The sequence below is a fragment of the Radiomyces spectabilis genome, assembly GCF_025331425.1.
Source record: "Radiomyces spectabilis strain NRRL 2753 chromosome Unknown BYT42scaffold_5, whole genome shotgun sequence".
In the NCBI taxonomy this organism is placed as follows: domain Eukaryota; kingdom Fungi; phylum Mucoromycota; class Mucoromycetes; order Mucorales; family Radiomycetaceae; genus Radiomyces; species Radiomyces spectabilis.
Window position 1 is genome coordinate 845,927 of NW_026251930.1, and position 16,996 is coordinate 862,922.

The following is a 16,996-nucleotide window of genomic DNA, read 5'->3' on the forward strand; positions in this document are numbered from 1 at the left end:
AGTGAAAATAAAGAAAAGATATACTACAGGATTGTATAAAACTGTGCAAGATTCAGTATCATTTACAGTGGGTCACCGATAGGAATTTGGTCTTCTACAGGGTATAACAAGGAGCTAGGCAGAGTGAGCGAAAATGGGTGGCGAATATATAACGGATCTTTTTTTTGTTTTTTTTTGCTTTTTCGTCCGTTTCTTTCTTTTTCTGTTTCCTGTGGTGATTTCATCTTTGTCGGTTTGCAAGAGTGGATTTTTTTTTTTTGTCGTGCGTTGTCTCTCTTTTCCATCTTAATCAATCTCCAAAACGCGCTTCATTCGTTCGTAGACGGCAAAACTGACGGCGACCATGGGGGTGACTTTGATATAACCGATACTTAGGCCAACATAGTACCCCTTGAATCCTTTGAGTCGGTAAATTTCTTTTGCGGTTTCCCAGAAACCGACAAATTTGTTGGGATCCAGCACACCGCCCACCTGCATTCGTCTTCGAATAACCTAGGAAATGGGGTCTTAATATCCATATTTTGCAATCATTTTCAGAGCCTCTTCTTACCTCCAACGGATAACTGCTTGTCTGTGCTACTAATCCTGCCAATCCACCACACACCAATTCGGCCCACGCTTTCAGTGGCGGTTTATTGACCAACCGTTGCTGATGTGGCGTCAGATCGTCTCGCAGAGGATCAAAATCGTAATAGGTCGATGCACGTGTATATGGCGTGGCATATGGGTGGTATCGAGCGAACCGCGTCACAATATGGTACGTCCAAAACGAAACGCCAGCATACGGTATCATGCCTGCTACGGTAGGTAAAAATCCACGATAGAAATTCTGAATCTTCCCCCCAAACACTTTTTGTTGTACAGCCGCCGGTTCATTATAGATCTGTTTGATGATCGCCAAAAGGCCAATGCGGTTCTTCTTTGATGATTTGACTTCATACGCCATACGCACACGCACCAAATCCAAAGGGTAAGTGAAAAGAACCGAAGTCACACCTAAAAAAAACACAATCGATCCATTCAGTTTTTTCAGATTATCTATGATGTATCCAACGCAACACCATATTACCCGCTAATGAACCTGCCACGAATTGTCTTGCAGAACTTTCACGCGCCTTGGTCGGCATAAGGACCTGTATTTTACTTCCAATATTAGCCTGATCTGCACGGATTTCATGCACGCCTGGGTCAGACTGTCAGACTTACCGCTCGGTATTGTTCGTAGGCCACAAATTTGATAGCCGCATAAGGGAAAATCCTGAGTAATGTGACGGAATGACCCTGATACAGTCCTATGATACCGGAATTTTTCACAATATCTCGCCCTGCTTTGAAAGCTCCCGTAAATGTGCCTGGGAAATATTTGTTAATGAACCCATTCCCCACTTTCACTAATCGCTTCATTCCTACCAGCATATTTGTCGAAAATGGGATTCCGTGCTTGAAACAAAATCTTGACTCTGTCCAGTGGAGCAATCACGGTTTTGGCCTGGGAATGTTTGCGTTTGAATAACCATTCTTTCCATTTCCATTGATTTGCCAAAGAGAAGAAAAACTTACCATGCAACCAGCAATCCCGCCTGCCAATCCTGAACGAACGACATAGTCTAGAGTTTGCGCCTCACGTAGCTGATCCTTTGCATGGGGTGGTTTGTTCACAGGACGATTACTTGGGTCGAGTACAGACGCAGGTGGTTGTTTTTGCTGCTGCATGGGAACGATGGAATAAAAAAAATCTAACGTAGGAATAAAAAGAGAACGATGGACCAAATAGGAAATAGATCGCTTCTGTAATCAGACAACAACAATAGGACAAATGACAAAATGGCACAGTGGGAAAAACGGACAGCGTTATCCTCTTTTGGAAAATGAAAATTTCAAACTTGATGACATACAGAAACCGTCACGGCCCCCGCAACCGCGGCAGCTCTGCATTGGGCGGACTCCACATTCATTAGAATACCGGCACAGAATTATTGCCTTCGTAAACACACTGTTATCTTGCGAGGAAAAGACAGAGGTTTTTCGTGTAAATCTGATAAGTCCAGCGTATACATACACATATGTGAGTAGTTCTGTATACGTCAGGGGTCACAAAGACGTCATATTTTGGTGATCATGGTGAGCCTGAGGTAGCCGCCGGGAAACAAAAATAATCAATGCTTTTTACTGCAGGATATGACCCAAATCCTTGAGAATAAGACATTCTTTTGACCCATACGATCAAATCTGTCAACAGATCTGCAGCACTTGCTTTCTTCTGGCTGGCAATACAGCATAAATGCCTATTTTCTCTCAGATTTTCAGGCGCACACAAGTCAGTGCAGCATGAAGTAGTTCAATGATATTTTTGACAAGTTTCAATTTATCTCAGTGGGGTTAAAATTCAACTAAATGAGGGCTAATAGGATGCTGCAAAGGAAGAACCGCAAAGCGAGAACTTCAATTGTTTTGTACGGTTTGCATCTCCCACTGGGCCAAGCAACTAGATCCAATCTAGCTTGCTGGTACATATGTATAAGATGCCCACCGTTATGATTGCTGTTATATCACGAATTCTCCACAGAACTGAGGGTAAAACGGAAATATGGATTGGTGAAGAGCCTTTTGTTTTTAGGAAATGTTCTGTGGGAAGGCCAGCCAATCCTTTGCCAGGTTCAGCAAGTTATCATGTTCCATATCAATTTTTTCACAATATCCCAGACTTTTTAAAACGACAGATCTACCAAAATATGCCAAAATATGCAAATTCCCTGAATACACGCTGATGTTGATGGATCAGAGATTACTCAATTTTGATTGGCTGCGAGCGGGGTGGTTGGGAAAACCCCAGGGCGCTGCTCCTCTGGCATGAATTTTTATCTCTAAGCCACTGAAGCTGATTGGGAGTTTATCATGGCATCCGCCACACCAGTGGTGCAAGCCCAGACATAAAGGAAAGGATGCCCAAGGAACCGCATGCCAAACCTTCCGAGGTGGGAAGAAAGGCCAAAGCAGCAAAAGCTCCTCCACCACCACCTCCCAATCGTCCCCAACAATGTAAAAACGCAACTCAGGGCATGTGTCTTTTACTGTATTTTGCTGAATGCTTTGTTTAGGTCACTTTTACGTTGCTCGCAAACATCGGTATTGCAGTCTGCCGGCCAAGCGAACCAACAAATATTGCGGAGAACATTTAATTGAGCAGCAAAAAGACGGCACCGACGAGATCTCCAATAAGCGTATTCCTTGTCCTTACGATCCATCCCAGTAAGACCTGACTTTTATCATGATTTGAATGGGCCGAAAATCCCTCATGTTTTCTTTTTCTGTCTTTTTCCATTAGCACCATTTTTGAAAAGGACTTGGACAACCATTTAAAGACACGTTGTAATTCGCGTCCGAAACCACCAGAGGAACATTATGCGGTCAATGTCAACTGCACGCTGCCCTTGTCGCAGGAGGAACTCGAGTTTCAGAAAACGTTAAACTTGCACAAAGTCATGAAAACGCAACCATGGATTGCCCGTATACGACTGGCTGAACTCCCGAAACAAGAGTTGGATGAATTGATCGTCAAAGTGCAAAAAGCCTATACGGATCACGTTCCCACCATTGAAAAGGATGTGCAAACACATGAAGCGACTATGGATCGAAGGTATATCATACAACTGGCAAATGGGTACCTTGCATAAATTATTGACCCGATGCTGTGTAGACAAGCAGTTCAGATTACGAAACACATCGATCAACAGGTATAAAAAAAAAGGAACGACAGCATGCAGGTGCAGGTAGAGGTTACACGGGACATGCAGGTTAATTCAAAGGGTTTAGTCATCTCTGTTGGGTCACATGAAATTGGCGGGCATGCTAGACGACAAGAAAGCATGTTTTATAGAGTTTGGTGCGGGTAAAGGTGTGAATTGGATGCTGTGCAACCCCGTGAAGCGAACAAATCATTAAAAAGATGTTGCGTAGGTGAATTGTCCAACTACTTGAAAGCGGCGGTGGCGGAAGAAAACGGAGAAGCCACATATGTCCTGGTAGACCGGAAAAACGTTCGTGGAAAGGTATGCGATGATAGCCAATTTTCTTTTAGTTTTTTTTTCGCTGAAGAATGGCGTCTACTCTAGTATGATCCGGCTCTTTTGGGTCGTGGAACGAACCCTTCGACGGTGCAGCGGATACAAATTGACATCAAAGATTTGGATCTATCCAAAGTCAAATCGTTACTGGACAGTGATGGACGCAAAAAGAAAATGGTCGCATTGTCAAAACATCTGTGCGGTAGCGCCACGGATATCACGCTGAAATGTTTAATGAATTACGTGGATCATGAACGAGCAACAGGAAACAAGTGAGTCATTGAAAATAAGCAACTTTTTTTTTGCCACGAGGTAAAATATTGGTGACTCATTCTGGATTGGGTGTATCAGTCCGCAACCCATATCGGGGATCATTATAGCTCTGTGTTGTCATCAGCTTTGCCGAATTGAAATGTATCCGAATACGGAATACTTGAAGCAGATTGGTTTAAACAAGTTGGATTTTGATCGCATGTGCAAGATGAGCAGCTGGGCCATTTGCGGTCGACCTGCTGAAGCCCAGGAGGACGAACATAGTGAAATGACACAAGAAGCCGCTGATGCCGATTTGACAAGGTAGAGTGCAATTTCATTGATCAAGGCTACGATGATTTTCAATTAATGACCTTTTTTTCTGTGACAGTGGTCATTATTCTGGACGAGATCATGTGGAGCGAGAGAAAATTGGTTATCAATGCAAGCGGGTACTGGATGCCGGACGATTGGAATTCTTGCAGCAACATGGATTTGAGACCCGATTGGTTTATTACGTGGATCCAGAGACAAGCTTGGAGAATTGTGCGTTGATCGCGGTTCCCCAGCAATAATAACCCGTAAAATTCATTGAGGCTGTGTGCATGCGCACTTGGCTAATATGGTAATTTCTTTTTTCTCGGATGAGGATTATCCGGAATGAACTTAAAAAAGAAAAGAAAAAAGACGGCTAGACAGAAAAAAAAAAAACAACATTGATGCTGCGGCCCATTTTTTTATACCACATGGAGCGGATCAATTCTGGAAAAGAGTTTCTGAGAATAAAAAAAAAAAGGAAACCGATTAAACCATCTCTTTTTTTTTTTTTTTTTGATCTGTGGATTCCTCTTTTCTCAAGTTTGCATTGGACATGCCTGCATCATGGGGTAAACTACACTTGTTTTTTGAAAAGAAATCCAATGATTTCTCCTTAAACGACGACTCCAGGGACTCACCTGGTTTTGGTGCCTTTTTTTATTTTTTTTTGTTTCAGAAAATCGATCTGTCTCCTCGGAAGCAAGCCAGGATCCTACCCAATGTAGCTCCAGTGACGAAAAGGATCAACCCATCCATGATAAAAATAATCCCAAGGTAGGTGGCACCATGCTCAGAAAAACTTGCCCCAGGATCAGCTCGTGAATGTATTATTAATCATGATCATTGTCTGCAGCAATGGCCCAACAGAAAGAAATGGTCCAACTTCATCGTCGTGGCCATGAATGCTTTCATTGGTTACTTCTCATCCGCCATTTACGTGAGTAGGATAAAACAAGGCATTTTGTGTAAAACAGGTATATTTAACAAAGAGTAATGTTGGGACATGCAGATGCCCGCTTTGGAAAGTATTCGTGCCTATTTTGGAACCTCCACAGTGGTAAGTTGAGGACTTGCCAATTCTTGCCACCGATTACGTCATTTTTTAAACGATGATCTCTTTTTTTTCTGATCTGGCTAGGTGATCAATGCTACTATTGCGACTTACATCTTGTGTACCGGCATAGCTGTAAGTCATCAAACCAAGGGTCATACAAAACGATCATCAAAAAATTTAACACGGATTACTTTATTAGCCATTATTTTGGGCACCCTTTAGTGAACGTGTGGGTAGGAGGTAAGAGATCAACTTTTTTTTTTTTTTGGATCCAAATGATCTTCAGGGTCTAAACTGCTTGGAATATGTTAGATGGGTATATATTAGTGCGATGGTCCTCTTCATTGTATGTTCTATTATTTGCAGCATTGCAAAATCGATTGGCCTGTTTTTCGTCTTCCGCATGTTACAGGGCTTTTTCGCCAGTGCGGGCCAAGCCGTGGGCGGAGGGTCGGTGGCGGATCTCTTTGAATCCAAGGAACGAGGTCGTGCTATGAGTATTTACATCCTCGGGTAAGCCTTGGGTTTTTCCATGACAAATTGCGTAAAACCAACAGCGTAATTTTTTTTATCCACCTATAGAACCATTCTCGGACCTGCTTTCTCGCCCATCATTGGAGGTTATGTGGACCAATACTTGAACTGGCAGTGGATCTTTTACATCAAAGCTATCCTTGGCGCGGTCATTGCTGTATTAACATTTATTTTTGTCCAAGAGACACTGTACGTACCCTCGGATGGGATTCTTTCGTCGACTTCCTCGGACCCCATTTCATGGAAACAACGTTTACAAAATCTCAAATTCAATCCTGTAAGCTGCTCACATAACTCCCCTCACATCCGTCCCAACGGTATCATTTTAACCATGTCATTTTTCTTACACTTTCTTTTTTAGTTTGCCAGTCTGGAATTTCTTCTCCGGCCCGAAGTTCTACTGGTGTGCATTCCATTGAGCACCAGTTTCGGATGGTTTTATTTTCTCGTGACCATTCTTCCTGAAACCTACAGTCAGATCTACCACTTCTCGACAGGGTCCATCGGGCTATGTTATTTAGCCGGCGGGGTAGGAAATACAAGCGGCAGCATCGTTGCTGGCCTGGTATCTGACCGCGTGTATGCGTGGCAAGTCGCACGCCATCACGGAGTGCACAAACAAGAGTACCGTTTGACCCCGCTCTATCTCGGTATTCCATTCCTCGTTATTGGAAGTCTATTGTATGGATGGTTTCTCCACTTTCATTTACATTGGTTTACCCCGTTGATCGGATACTGCTTAAGTGAGTTAAAAGGAAGCCACTGAATGGTTTATTATGGTGCGTCTATTTTTGGCTCACAGAAAATTAAACAGCAACGTTTGGTATTATGTTCACCATCACCATCGGCAATACGTACTTGGTGGAATCATTTATTACCCGCTCCGCATCAGGTGAGTGTTCCCCTCTTTCCCGAAAAGAAAAAGGAAAAAACGGAAAAAATTGAAACATTGGTCTCAATTTTTTTTCATGCAGTGGTGTCCACTAATAATTTTACACGAAATATTATGGCGACGATATTTTCGCTGTTGGCCGTCAACATTCGAAGCGGGGTTGGAGATGGCATTGCCTAGTAAGTGTTTTCTTTTTCTCCTTTTCCCCAGTCTCGGTTCCAGTACTCTTAGAGGAGGCTAGTACTGTGGGTTTTCTTCTTGGGAAATGGCCTGACCGTTGAATGAATTATTAGTACCCTGATGGCTGTCACCAACTTGGTTGCTTATGTGGTGTGTATTGCGTTGGTGCAAGTATATGGTACCCAATGGCGTGCGGCAAAACCATGGTGGAAAAATTCCAAAGAATGAAAAATACTGGAAATGGGCTCATTCATCATCAGGTTTCAAATATCTTTCTATTGCGGGGATGATTTTGTTCAAAAGATGGGGTGATTCATCCTGAATTCCTCGCTTCCCTTCTGTTACCAAGCATACGAAAAGACTCGATGGTTTTTTTTATATACCACTTGTATTTTTGGATTTTAGAACTCTTATTCAAGCCATTAAACAACCCTGTTATACAATAACCATGGCACTTGAGAAATCTTTGTTGTCATGGCCAATTAGCTGATCGAAAAATGGAAAATTTCCAAGCCCGTTGACAGTTACTGGTGCACGCATAATGGGAAATTGAAGCGCCGACCGGGGGAAAGTGGCGAGATTCTTGTGGCCGACGTCGTGAATATAAAATCCGGCACGAAATTAAGCTTTGGGGAAGACCATATCTCTACTCCTCTCTACCGTTTCAATCCAACACACACACAAAAACCTTTTTACCAAAATGATGGCCAAGAATCTCGAAAACGTCCACCACCACTTGATGGAAGTTGCCAAGGAATCCCAGCGTCTCTCTCACAAGAAGTACACAGCCGATGATGTCCGCATGCTCCAGGTAAATATATCGATGATATGAACATTTTGCTGCTGACTTGATATGTACTTACACAATTCCCTTCAATTTTTTACAGGAGAAGCTTGCTGATATTGATGCCAAGTACAAGAATGGGGTATATGATGACGTGGACAAGAGCATGCAAGCCGATGTCTACGAAACCGAAGGTCAAGCCCAGGTGGCTGACGAATTAGAGAGAATTCATCAAACTCTTCATGTGATGCTTACCCGTATTGATACTTATAACTAAAAGAGAAGGCCGGACCTTCCTTCTCCTTTTCTGTGAATAGCCGCTAAGGTTTCTTATCCCCGTTTTTCTTGTAAATAAAAAAAAAAAAAGCCAAACCCTTCATTGATATAAAACGCAACAAAAATTCTCGTTACTTATGAATTGGCGCTTCGCTCAATTGACTGATTAAAATGATTCTCATACAAAAAACGCCAATTTAGCAGTGCAGTGTTGACCTTTTTTTTTTTTTAAAGCAATGGGAAGGTGGCTTCAAATAGCATATTGGTGACGGTTGGCTTGATTGACTGGGTGGCTAGCGTAACAGTAAAAGACAAGATACGACTGCACTGAACTAGATCAAAGGAGGGTTGCATAGAACTTGAATATTTAAAGAATGTACGTGGGTCGAACCTTGTTCTATTGAAAAATGGACATTCATAAAAAGTTCAAGTTTGACTTTCCAAGCATCCTCACATTGTTGAGGGAATTTTTGATTAACCGACGAATCAAAGAAAAAAAAAATTACATCAATGGCCTCTCTTTTTTAGGTTCAACAGACAGTCTATCTGCTTATCGTTATCATTGACATCATGGACAGTAACAATGGTTCAGGCTGGGGTATTCCATCCAATGGTAAGCTACTTTGAACTATCAAGAGAAAAAGGGAGCAATATTTATAATGAGCTTAGCGGAACAGTCCCGTCCGTCAAGAAATGACAGCTGGAGCACTGTGAGCCAAGCACATCGTGGAGGTCGAGGTCAGTCGGGATTACCAAACGCTTGGGGACAGCAGTCTAGACAACGTCATACCGATAATGACGGTTGGAATCAAGCTCGAGGAGGTGGCTGGAACAGTACGCCGAGACAGCCTCCCATGCGTGGTCGGCCGTGGAGAGGTCGAGGATCATCCCATACGAATAATCAACAAAGTGTCCGACCTCCACGATCCAATGGCTGGTCAACCTCAGAAGGTCAGGCACAGGAAGTCACTCAGACAGAGGTATCTTGGGGCACGGTCCCTGAGAGTTCCAAACCGTCGTCTTGGTCTACGAACGCCCCTTGGAACGTGAGCGAGACAGCATCGAACCCAACCCAAGCAGCATCGAGCGATAGGTAGGAGTGGCAGAGGAGAGATAGAGAGAGAACGTTGATCAGTGTATGACTGACCCTCGAGGTATACTATGTATTAGTTGGGACAGTGGTAATAAGGGCGGCAATGATTGGCTTTCCCAATCGGCGCGATGGGCGCAGGAACTGGAGAACCCACAAAAGAAGCGAACGGAAGTGGGTCGAGGAACCTGGGAAAATGGCGTTCATCAATTGGCGCCTCGCAATCCTGAATTGGAAGAAAAACTGTTCAAAACCGGCAAAGAATCCATGCATACCGGCATCAATTTCGATCGATACGACAATATTCCCGTTGAAGTCACTGGAAAGGACGTTCCTCCACCTTTAGAAGAAGTAAGACCATGGCATCTACTTGACGCTCGTCGGGGGTTGTTGTTTATTTTTATTTTTCGATTTGGCAGTTTACAGAACGATCAGTGGATGTCCATCTGTTGAGCAACATTGAATTGGCAAGGTATTCCACGCCTACGCCTGTTCAGAAATACGGTATTCCCATCGTGAAATCGGGACGTGACTTGATGGCATGTGCGCAAACAGGTATGTGTAGCCCATTTTATTTTTGGCATTTTCCGGATCATGGCTCACGTCATTTTTTATCTTAACAGGCTCGGGCAAGACGGCCGGTTTTCTGTTTCCTATTCTTTCACTTTTGTTTGAACATGGTCCTGCGGCGCTTCCTAAGCCATCCGGCAAGGGATCAAGAGCGTATCAAAATATGGCGTATCCCGAAGTCCTCATTTTAGCGCCGACACGTGAATTGACGTTACAGATCTATGAAGAGGCCAAAAAATTCACCTATCGATCGTACGTTCGGCCATGTGTAGTTTATGGTGGTGCAGACATCAGTCAGCAAATTCGTCAGCTGAGTCGTGGCTGTCATTTGCTGGTAGCCACCCCGGGCCGTCTGGTGGATTTACTGGACCGAAAGCGTATCTCATTGGCCAATATTCGCTATCTTGTGCTGGATGAAGCGGATCGCATGTTGGATATGGGTTTTGAACCGCAAATTCGACAAATTGTCCTATTTGAAGACATGCCCTCGGTGGAAAACCGTCAAACCCTCTTATTCTCGGCAACGTTTCCTCGTGTCATTCAAGAAATGGCCCAAGATTTCTTGAAAAACTATATTTTCCTCTCCGTTGGTCGCGTAGGTGCCACGAGTGAAAATATCACACAGAACATAAAGTAAGCTGAGTCTGTCACAAGGATGTGGCTGATAAGTGTATATTGACGGGCCATAATTTTGATTTTCATTAGATATATAGAGGAAAACGATAAGCGGTCGGCGCTGGTGGAACTTTTCCAGCAGACGGCTGAGGCTGGATTGACATTGATTTTTGTTCAAACAAAGCGAGGAGCTGATGCAGTGTGCGAGTTTTTGATTTCCGAGGGGCTTTCGGCGGCGGCGATTCACGGCGATCGGCTGCAGCATGAACGTGAAGCGGCATTGCAGGCTTTCAAAAGCGGCCAGACGCCGATCCTGGTGGCCACGGCAGTGGCTTCGCGTGGATTGGATATTCCCAATGTGACACACGTGATCTCGTTTGATTTGCCTAGCGATATTGACGATTACGTTCATCGAATCGGTCGAACGGGCCGTGCAGGCAACACGGGTCTAGCTACGGCATTCTTCAACAGCAGCAACCGAAATATTGCGGGGCCGATGGTCGAACTTTTGACCGAAGCCAAACAGGAGGTCCCCGATTGGCTCAAGGTCATGGCGGACGAGGCGGCCAATGAAACTTTCATGGATCCGGCGCAGAACCGGTCCTTTGGTGGTCAACAACGAGGCGCTTGGAAACCGCGTTCGAGAAGACCAAGAGATGACGATGATATTGGACCCCGCATTCGATGGTGATAATTTTCTTCATCTGTATCCTCTTGTTTGAATCATCACTGTTTCTTTTCTGGCTTCGTCATCTTTCTTTGACTTTGCTAGGACAAAATATAAAAACGGTGCACTGATTCTCTCCCTACTGAAGGATGAAAAAACGTTTTAAGACTATGAAAAAGGTTCATATGATGATGGTGCCCTGTTTATGCCGCACAAATTAGCATGATGCTTCAACAAAAGTTTGCAGTTTTTGGCAGGCACTGGACATCAGCTGGGTGACATTTGGATTAGGATGCATGGTGTGACTGTCGGTTGCATGATGCGCGCGAACCTATTCGGAGTGGATTTGGTTGATTCTTTTCCTTTTCCTTTGAGACTCACTCGCAGGATACATGAAAGAGAACCATGGATTCAGAGATTGCTCGTAAAACGTGGGAACTGGAGAATAATGTAAAAAGTGTCGATCCAACACAAGACCAGATCTATTATTATGATGCAGAAGCAAGCAGAGATGCCGTCAACCAAATGCCGTGGAAGAAAGAGTAAGATCGCGCTATTCAGTAATCCGAATGGCGTGGCAACGCTAAACCAGATCATTACCTAGTCCACATCATTACAAGCATATAAAGATATCCGCCATTGCACTCATTAAAATGGTAATGGAGAGGAAAAAGAAGAAATGGCAGCATTTCCAGTGATGTGCCCATGAGACTAACCAATGTATCAAATTAGGTCATGCACGCGCGTTCGGGTGGAGCTATTGAAGTGATGGGGTTGATGCAAGGCAAAGTATCTGGGAACACCATGATCGTGATGGATGCCTTTGCGTTACCCGTGGAAGGCACCGAGACACGTGTCAATGCGCAAAACGAAGCCTATGAATATATGGTCCAATATATAGAAGAAGCGCGAAAGGTAAACGCCATGATTATTTTTCGGCCCTCTGATGAATTAGAACGTTGGTCACTGGAAGAAATATTTACACCATGATATTTTTTGGTAGGTGGGACGTATGGAAAACATTATTGGATGGTACCACTCACATCCCGGATACGGTTGCTGGTTATCGGGAATTGATGTCAGTACACAGATGCTGAATCAGCAGTATCAAGAGCCATTTGTGGCAGTAGTGGTAAGTGATATTCGACAATCATCATGCTTTTGCAGGAAAAAAAGGTACGACGCCTACTGACGAGGATGTGTGTGTGTGAATAGATCGATCCCAACAGAACCATGTCTGCTGGCAAGGTCGATATTGGCGCTTTTCGAACATACCCCAAGGTAAAAGTGGGATGATGGGGGTCGAGAGACTCAATTTGGCTGATGATGGGTTTTGCAGGGATACAAAGCGCCAGAAGAGGGTCCCTCCGAGTACCAAACCATCCCACTCAACAAGATTGAAGACTTTGGTGTGCATGCGAAATCGTAAGTAACTCGGGTTGCAGGACACCTACCTTGTTGAACCAACCTGCTGATTATGCGGCATTGAAAAATTCGGACAGATATTATCCACTGGAAATCTCTCACTTTAAATCCACCTTGGATCACGAATTACTGAACGTGCTATGGAACAAATATTGGGTAAATACACTGTCTCAGTCGTCGCTGCTAACGGTAAGTCGAGGCATTGGATTCTATACAATGATGGTTTTGTAATGAATAGTTTTCTTTTCGAGTAGAATCGAGAATATTCTGTGCGTCAAGTATGCGATTTGGCGCAAAAAGTGGAACAAACCAATGAGAGCATGGTAGGGAGGATGGGAGGTTACTACGGCGACCGGAAAAAGAATGACGAAAGCCAGTTGAACCGTGTAACAAAAGACAGGTACGTCAATTCAATGGTTGTCTTTGTTAATCAACAAGGATAGATGGCTAATTTTCTGATTTCAGCTCAAAGATAACATGTGAAGCAATGCATGGATTGTTGTCTCAGGTGATCAAAGATCTCGTCTTTAATCAATCGAGGCAGATGGAAAACTCTTGAGCCTGCTCACACAACCTTAATATACAGTTTCACATATCTTTTGTTTACTCTATTTGTCACCTGGTCATCATCACCGCTGCATTAAAAAAAAGAGTCATTTCTGTCTTTATACCTTTTGCTGCTGCGTGTAATAACACTAGAAGCTTCAACATAAAGTCCATCTTGCCTAGTTCAAACGCGACGAAATAGCATATCGGTGAAAGCTGTTGTTTTGTGGAAAAAAAAAAAAAGACAGTGGTCGTCCAGTGATTTAAAACCGAAAAATACGAGAGTTTTTTTTAGTATCGTTTTGACCCTTTGACCCATCATATGCACAGTGATATGAAATACGATTTCTGCATTTGAAAAATATGCTTTTTTATTCTTCTTGGAATGGCATGATCGCTCGATGAATCGCGTGATCCAAGTTTAAGCGGGTGGATGATTGTCCAATGAAAATGAGGACATAACAGTGTCTGTTCGGACCGCGCATTTCTCTTTTCGGTATAACCAAATCGGATGAAGGTCAGCTCACACACGAGGGTCCGAACAATAAATATCTTACGATAAGTCCCTTTATCAGGCGGCGGGCAATGCGAGCGGACATGATAGGCTCGATGGCGGGTCCATCGCGAACCGGGGATTTCGGGTGGTCGGTGATTTATCAGCGGGGTCTGTGACTGGGGAAAAACGGCCGAGCGGCTTCATACGAGCCGCTCGGCCGATCAAAAAGGTATTGAGAGGTATACGGTTACAATGACTCATTTGCGGTATACTTTATTCTTGATGTCCACATGAATGGCCATGAATGGTGATGAAAGACGCGTCATTATATACAAAGTGATCACCGAAAGGTTAAAGAGAAAATAAAGGCATTGCTTGGCAGTCGGGTAAGTTAGCGTGTTTTTGCAACTCAAAAAAATTGAGGCCTTGCTTTTTAAAGTTGGACTGGGTCACCAGCAAATCATTGATTAATGCAAACGATCCAATGAACGGCTCGATTGGTTTCTTGAAATGGTCTAGTCTCTTGAGCCATGTCGATCCTCGATGGCCTTGGAGAAATCTATGCAGCTATCACATTACAGTTTCTACTGTTTAAGTTTGGACCCATTGATCTTTGTGATCTCCAAACTACAGCATCCATCCACGTACTCTTCTTTTTCTTGGCACCAGCTCTCATATCTGTACAAAGATATTTCATTGTATGAGTTACACGATAAGCACATGCAAAAAAGAAAAAGTCCTGGCAAAAGTGACCGGTTCGCTTTCTTCCCCCAACTCCCCCATAAAAATTTCAGGAACGAGCGATTGATTGCAACCGAGATCGGTGCGGTCAGTGGCTCTTGGTGACTTGAACCCGTGACTGATTCAATGCTCCGCTCAAATGGTCGCTTATCGATTGATTAAGGTGGAACATAACGAATTAAAAATTTTCTCAGCCAATCATTCAAAGTCTCACAAACGGGCGGTGGACAGATGTTCATATTGAAAAAAAATAAAAATTAAAATAAGAAAGACCACAGGCACAACAGACATATACACAAAAGAAAAAAGAACCATGTGAAAAAATATTGGATGACAATTTTTTTTCTTGTTGCAATATGAAGAATGGAGAAAACATGATAGTATAGATGATTATAGAAGAATGAGATGCATGAATGAACAAAGAAAGAAAGAAGAAAAAAAAAAGAGGTTAACACCAACAAAAGAAATAAAGAGGGAAGCAAAAAAGGCGAGAATTAGTTTCACTGTGGAATTAAGGCGCGCAAAATTAGCAAAAAAAGGGGGGAAAGAAAAATGAATGTACGAAAGATAAGAACGAATGTCGGCAGAAAGAGAGAAAAAAAAAGAAAGTCCATGAAGTATGCTTGATGTATGGTATCGTAGAAAGGGAAATCCATGAGAGTTTTTTTTTGAGATCCTTGGTGGGTTTTTCTTGACGTTTTTGCGTAAGGTTTTCTTTTTTCGCCATTCGGTTTGGTCCGAATCCATGAGTTCACCCCTAGTCTGTGCGTTTTTTTTTTTTTTTTTTTTTTGGGTTCTCCAACTATCCGCGAGGTCGAAGAGCGACAAGAGACGGCGTCGTTCTTTTTTTTTTTATCTGCGCAAATTTAATGAAGTTGGAGCAACGGACGGTGGGGCTAGATCCTGGTGATGCGAAGGATGAGGATGGCGAACATACGGCTTTAGGGGATGGGGAGAAGTGTCGATGACTTCGGAGTCAGGGTCACTGTTGCCCAGGAACGGGGCTTCTCTGGCTGATTCATCCGGTGTGATGGGAGGCGAGGCCATGGTGAGGTCCAAATCGGACGAACGAAGCGATTGGATGGTAGGCAATACACCCAGTGTATTGTGATGATCTTCAATGGGCGATAAGGTCGGCGTTGGGGTATCATGATGACTCTCCATATCGGGACTTTCACCGATCACGGTGGTTGAACAGGCCGAGGAGCTGTTGGCCAGACTCTGAGCCAGCAGAGCTTCGTTGACGTTCAAAAGAGACTGAAGATAATCTGGCGAAGGACCGGTGGATGGACGCAAAATATTACTTAGCAGCGGTTGTTCGGTCAACGCACTCAGTGTCTTTGGATTCGTGGTAGGGGAAATGGGTGAAAGTTCGTCGACAACTGTCGCGATGGTATCGGTCGTAATGGCACTCGTTATGGGGGCGACGGTGGCGGAAGATGAGGACGAAGATTCCAATGTCGATATCGGCGTCGAATTGTTCGTTTCATCCATTGAGGTCGAACACGTCTCGATCGGGGCCGCCGTCGGTATGTCCAAAGACCCAAGCCAGCCAATACCTGCACCACTGGAGGATAAAAATAAAAAACCAAGAGATTAAAAAATTAGAAACAAATGGAGAAAAAAAAAGAGGGGATGAAATCAGTGAAGAGAGGAATCATTACCTTTCTTCCCATTCTTGACCCATTTTTTCCATGACAGTTTTAAGGTGTTCTCTTTGTCGTTCTAAATCTTCAAGACTTTGATCATAGTTTTCCAGGATTTGATCGTAATCCCAAACAGTGTTATCCATCGAAAGTATGAAGAGACGAAAAAAAAAAGAGAAGAAAAAAGTTGAGATGTATGAGTGGTTGGGAAAAAGAGGAAACAACAAGAAGCAATAAGAGACAGAAGAAGAAGAAGAAGCAAAGTGAGAAAGAGGAAGGGAAAAAAAGAATTGATAGAGTCGTGGGTCCTTCTTTTTTTGGACGACAATATTTTTTTTTCTTGTGTGTGGTTTTTTCGAAATCCGTTTTGTTTTTTAAATAAAAGGAGAAGGAAAGAAAAGCGGCGCTATAAAAACAATTTTTTTCTTTTTCCTTTGACCGCTTTGGGAAGTTCTTGCGAGTTCCATGCAATGTGGACCCAATGAGTGGGGTCGACAATGTGATTGGTGAGCGTGCCAGGGACCAAATTCTTCTCCCGTGAGTGTTTGTGATTTTGCGGTCGGACCCAGACTCCATTCGGTTTCTGTGAGCTTCCTTTTAAAGGTCAAGTCGACATTTGACTGGCTCATGGGGGGAAAGTGGCGAATCCGATAAAGCCCATTTTCATCCACTGGGCTTTTTTTTTTACAAGCCGCCTCAATTTCCCTTTTTGCACCGGTTGCGACAACAAATGCAATTCTGATAGGTGCATTCATCACGCGAAAAGAAAAAAAAAGGCATTTTTTTGTTGTGTGTTGGTGTGTGTGTTTTTTTTCTCTCACCTTCTTGACCGAACTTACCATGCGT

The 16,996-nt window shown here is 43.5% G+C and overlaps 7 protein-coding genes across 7 annotated transcripts; 5 read left to right on the forward strand and 2 right to left on the reverse strand.

Moving 5' to 3' along the window:
* Positions 1-285: 285 nt before the first annotated feature.
* On the reverse strand, positions 286-1,404 carry BYT42DRAFT_494846 (mitochondrial carrier domain-containing protein; the record flags this gene model as incomplete). The annotated part of the gene is made up of 4 exons (XM_051564321.1): positions 286-492; positions 551-996; positions 1,070-1,133; positions 1,207-1,404. 4 exons carry the CDS (start codon positions 1,402-1,404, stop codon positions 286-288), a joined length of 915 nt encoding a protein of 304 aa, XP_051424457.1.
* A 1,467-nt stretch (positions 1,405-2,871) lies between these two features.
* BYT42DRAFT_295996 (methyltransferase TRM13-domain-containing protein) lies at positions 2,872-5,158 on the forward strand. The gene is made up of 9 exons (XM_051562889.1): positions 2,872-3,039; positions 3,099-3,249; positions 3,326-3,637; positions 3,698-3,734; positions 3,814-3,889; positions 3,958-4,049; positions 4,113-4,336; positions 4,416-4,640; positions 4,708-5,158. Exons 1-9 carry the CDS (start codon positions 2,943-2,945, stop codon positions 4,889-4,891), a joined length of 1,398 nt encoding a protein of 465 aa, XP_051424458.1. The 5' UTR covers positions 2,872-2,942; the 3' UTR covers positions 4,892-5,158.
* Positions 5,159-5,643: 485 nt separating this feature from the next.
* Positions 5,644-7,294, forward strand: BYT42DRAFT_593147 (major facilitator superfamily domain-containing protein; the record flags this gene model as incomplete). Its single annotated transcript, XM_051570676.1, has 9 exons — positions 5,644-5,691; positions 5,773-5,820; positions 5,888-5,928; positions 6,001-6,201; positions 6,271-6,499; positions 6,584-6,751; positions 6,848-6,965; positions 7,037-7,114; positions 7,197-7,294. The coding sequence occupies 9 exons, from the start codon at positions 5,644-5,646 to the stop codon at positions 7,292-7,294; spliced, it is 1,029 nt and encodes a 342-aa protein (XP_051424459.1).
* Positions 7,295-7,997: 703 nt separating this feature from the next.
* On the forward strand, positions 7,998-8,355 carry BYT42DRAFT_494938 (uncharacterized protein; the record flags this gene model as incomplete). Its single annotated transcript, XM_051564328.1, has 2 exons — positions 7,998-8,105; positions 8,182-8,355. The coding sequence occupies 2 exons, from the start codon at positions 7,998-8,000 to the stop codon at positions 8,353-8,355; spliced, it is 282 nt and encodes a 93-aa protein (XP_051424460.1).
* A 1,137-nt stretch (positions 8,356-9,492) lies between these two features.
* BYT42DRAFT_494681 (ATP-dependent RNA helicase DED1) lies at positions 9,493-11,320 on the forward strand (the record flags this gene model as incomplete). The annotated part of the gene is made up of 4 exons (XM_051564313.1): positions 9,493-9,795; positions 9,864-9,999; positions 10,068-10,647; positions 10,720-11,320. The coding sequence occupies 4 exons, from the start codon at positions 9,493-9,495 to the stop codon at positions 11,318-11,320; spliced, it is 1,620 nt and encodes a 539-aa protein (XP_051424461.1).
* A 381-nt stretch (positions 11,321-11,701) lies between these two features.
* On the forward strand, positions 11,702-13,280 carry BYT42DRAFT_612982 (JAB1/Mov34/MPN/PAD-1 ubiquitin protease-domain-containing protein; the record flags this gene model as incomplete). Its single annotated transcript, XM_051571687.1, has 9 exons — positions 11,702-11,838; positions 11,901-11,952; positions 12,029-12,211; positions 12,300-12,428; positions 12,512-12,577; positions 12,636-12,721; positions 12,799-12,910; positions 12,976-13,121; positions 13,187-13,280. The coding sequence occupies 9 exons, from the start codon at positions 11,702-11,704 to the stop codon at positions 13,278-13,280; spliced, it is 1,005 nt and encodes a 334-aa protein (XP_051424462.1).
* A 2,346-nt stretch (positions 13,281-15,626) lies between these two features.
* Positions 15,627-16,272, reverse strand: BYT42DRAFT_485012 (uncharacterized protein; the record flags this gene model as incomplete). The annotated part of the gene is made up of 3 exons (XM_051563740.1): positions 15,627-15,834; positions 16,012-16,071; positions 16,169-16,272. Coding segments are annotated over 3 exons (372 nt in total), but the record flags the coding sequence as incomplete, so codon positions are not given.
* Between the last annotated feature and the right edge of the window lie 724 nt (positions 16,273-16,996).

Coding starts and splice junctions, on each gene's coding strand:
- BYT42DRAFT_295996 (XM_051562889.1), top strand. CDS start 2,943: ATGCCCAAGGAACCGCATGCCAAACCTTCCGAGGTGGGAAGAAAGGCC. Junction 3,250..3,325: donor TGTCCTTACGATCCATCCCA/GTAAGACCTGAC, acceptor TTTTTCCATTAG/CACCATTTTTGAAAAGGACT. Junction 3,735..3,813: donor CGAAACACATCGATCAACAG/GTATAAAAAAAA, acceptor CAAAGGGTTTAG/TCATCTCTGTTGGGTCACAT.